The sequence below is a fragment of the Chrysochloris asiatica genome, unplaced genomic scaffold, assembly GCF_000296735.1.
Source record: "Chrysochloris asiatica unplaced genomic scaffold, ChrAsi1.0 scaffold00042, whole genome shotgun sequence".
Classification (NCBI taxonomy): domain Eukaryota; kingdom Metazoa; phylum Chordata; class Mammalia; order Afrosoricida; family Chrysochloridae; genus Chrysochloris; species Chrysochloris asiatica.
The window spans coordinates 9,760,156-9,763,222 of record NW_006408560.1 but is presented as its reverse complement, the minus strand read 5'-3'; the positions used below and the strand labels follow the sequence as shown (position 1 = coordinate 9,763,222).

At 35.6% G+C, this 3,067-nt stretch overlaps 1 protein-coding gene across 1 annotated transcript in view; it reads left to right on the top strand.

Annotated features, from left to right (window-relative positions):
• The first annotated feature begins 1,305 nt into the window (after positions 1 to 1,305).
• Positions 1,306 to 3,067, top strand: part of FLG (filaggrin) — a 41,629-nt gene continuing 39,867 nt past the window's right edge. The window contains exons 1-2 of the mRNA XM_006861714.1: positions 1,306 to 1,443; positions 2,031 to 3,005. Of these exons, the coding sequence (XP_006861776.1) occupies positions 1,306 to 1,443; positions 2,031 to 3,005 (1,113 nt within the window). The remainder of the gene's footprint in view (positions 1,444 to 2,030; positions 3,006 to 3,067) is intronic.

The following is a 3,067-nucleotide window of genomic DNA, read 5'->3' as shown; positions in this document are numbered from 1 at the left end:
GTTAGCAAATACTGAGAGGGAGCAGCCAACAGGTAAAAGGAATATCAAGAGAATATGAGATCCAAGAAACAATAAAATTTCAAGAATGGAAAATGAGTAACTCAATTGCATGCTCACAAGAAGTTGAGTAAGATTCCCATGATGGAGAACTGACCACTGCATTCAATAATTTAGGGATAATAAGTAATTTGACAAAACACAGTATGCTATTATGAAAAGATTTTGTGGTGTAACTACCTCATTGTCTTATTTCATATATCAGCATTGCATATAATTCATAATGGCGTTGTCTTTTAAATATGCCCACTTAAGACCCACGAAGTTGGGAAAAATATTATGAAGAATTGACTAATTTATATTTCAATTGAGTGTTGAAGACAGAAAACTGAGAAATGCAGGTTAAAAAGAAAGTTGGAAGCACCTATTTTAAGAACGTTAGCACTGAAAACTCTTCCAAGAATCTTAGTTGTAAAGGAAAGCAGTTAATTAGGACAGTAAGATGTAGTAAACCATGCTGGGTGGAGGATGAAAGAATATTCATTCAAGAGAGAATTTTTGAGATGTTACGCCTTAAATGGCAATATCAAACTCCATCAAAATAATTTATTTATAATATCAAAAAGTTATTAGATCTATGAGGGCTGATGCCCTGGACTGCAAAGTCAGCTTAAACCACAAGGTTGGTGGATTCAAGCTCAGCAGCAGCACCTTGGAAACCCTACACAGGGTCACTATGGGTCAGAATAGATGCAGTGACACTTAACAACAACAATCCAAATAAAACTAACACAAACTTTTATGAACTTCTTTAAATAATACAGGTAAACTGAGTCAATGGTCACAGGGTTCCTTGACCATTTGGCAACTTGTCTTTCAGAGAACTACATCAACAAATTGATCATTTATCAAATAAGATTTTAGAAAATTGATTTCAGAATATTAGTATGAGTATGTATTCCTATTAATGATCAGTAACATTTATTAAACACTACTATGAGTAATGATCAGTTCAGCGAGAGGGATGACCTTACTTAGAACATACTGAGGCATGCCTAGCTATGGATAGGCTAAGACCAGAAAATAGACACTTATAGTAGTCCAGTCAAACAGTGTAGACGTTTCACTGTATATAGAGTAAAAAGAAGCTTATCATAGGTACCTTCTTTTTTTAAAGTTGAATCAATTATGATAAAATGTGGGTTAAAAATGTAAAATCTCATTGTGAAAATTCAAGAATGAAGGAAGAAAATACAAGAAAAGTTCATTTTTATTTCCCTTTCTAGGTTCACATATATTTTACTAAATATGTCTACTCTTCTGGATAACATCATTTCTATCATTGACATTTTCGAACATTATTCAAGCAAATACATGGAAAATGACACATTGTGCGAAAAGGAACTGAAGGAACTTCTGGAAACCGAGTTCCGGCCAATTCTGAAGGTAAAAGCTATTTGTAATAATGGTATAGTACTTCTGATCTTCAATACTGAAAAGATTTTTTTGTGAATACTTTGTGAATGTTTCCTTTTCAAAGAGAAGCAGAGAGAATCTTATTTAAAAACCAATAGAATCTACTTTCCTACCTTTAAACATACAGGCATTCACACATATTCATAAATATATGAATTCTTATGTAGGAGAAAAAGAGTGTAAATATTTGAATATAAAATGGCTCTTCAAAAACTTTCCCCTGACTTCAAGCTACTTAATAAAGTTATGTTTAAGAAACAACTCAATTGTAAATTATAAACAATGCTGATGTTTGAAGTAAAAAAAAAAGAGGGAGTGGTACCATAAAATAATTTTTAAATAGCGTATTAGTTTTTACCATGTATTTCTTTGGCTAGTTCCAATGTTCACCAAATCAGTCACAATAAACAAAAAAAGATTTAAAAAATGACAATAACACCAAACTAGACTCCACATTTCATGTCACTAATTCACATTGCCACAATTTACTTCAAATAATTTATCTGCAGATGCAAATAAATCTAATATGTACTCTTTTCTTATCTCTGCCTATTCAGAACCCAGATGATCCAGATACTGTTGATGTATTCATGCACATCCTAGATATAGACCACAACAAGAAAGTGGACTTCACTGAGTTCTCACTGATGGTATTCAGGTTGTCTCAAGCATACTATGACTCTACGAAGAGACAAAAAATTGAAACATCAGACCGAAAACATACAAAGCACTCTCACACAGAAAAAAATAATCAAGATGGAGTAAAGGATGTAGATAGTGACGAGGAAAAGAGAAGGGACACGAGTCATTCAAAACGTCATGGAAGGAGAGAGGAAAAGAGTCCAATTAGAACAGACAGAAAGAAACACGGACATACCACAAAAAATAAAGAAAGAAGTGATGGTTCATCATCATCTCGCCATACAGAAAAAAAGGGGAAAAAACAACATCATGAGAAACGAGGTAAAAGCATCAGGTCCAGTTCAATCGAGTTAGAAGAAACAAGGGGTGAAAAAAGAAAAAACAATAATGGACGAACAATGGGAGGTGAAGATGAATATGGTTATGAAGAAAAGGGTATAGAAAGTGAAAACTGTAGACATTCAAGTTATGTCTCTTCCTATGCAGTCATGGATCAAGAGGCCAGCGACAGTGAAGGACTATCAGAAAATTCAGAGAGAAAACAGTTGTCACATAAAAGTAGGAAATATGAAATAACTCCAGTGCAGTCAAGAGACAGGACTAAGCACTCAGAGACTCATCACAAGTCTGATTCAACCCATGGACACTCAGAATCCAATGGCAGAGGAAGACAAGGATCTGCTCATGGACAGTCTGTAGACAGCTCTAGGCATTCCCGATCTCATAAGGAAGAGACAGACTCCCATGGACAGCCACGCTCAAGTGCAAGAGGAAGACATGAATCTCCAAAAGGACAGTCAGCTGAACGCCCCAGGCATTCCAGATCTGCACACGAAAGGTCACAGTCTGGGGCCACAGTGGGAAGACACACTGGAGCCACTGCTGAACAGGCTAGTGACAGCGAAGGGCAGTCAGAAGATTCTGGTAGACAACCAGCATCAACACATGGACG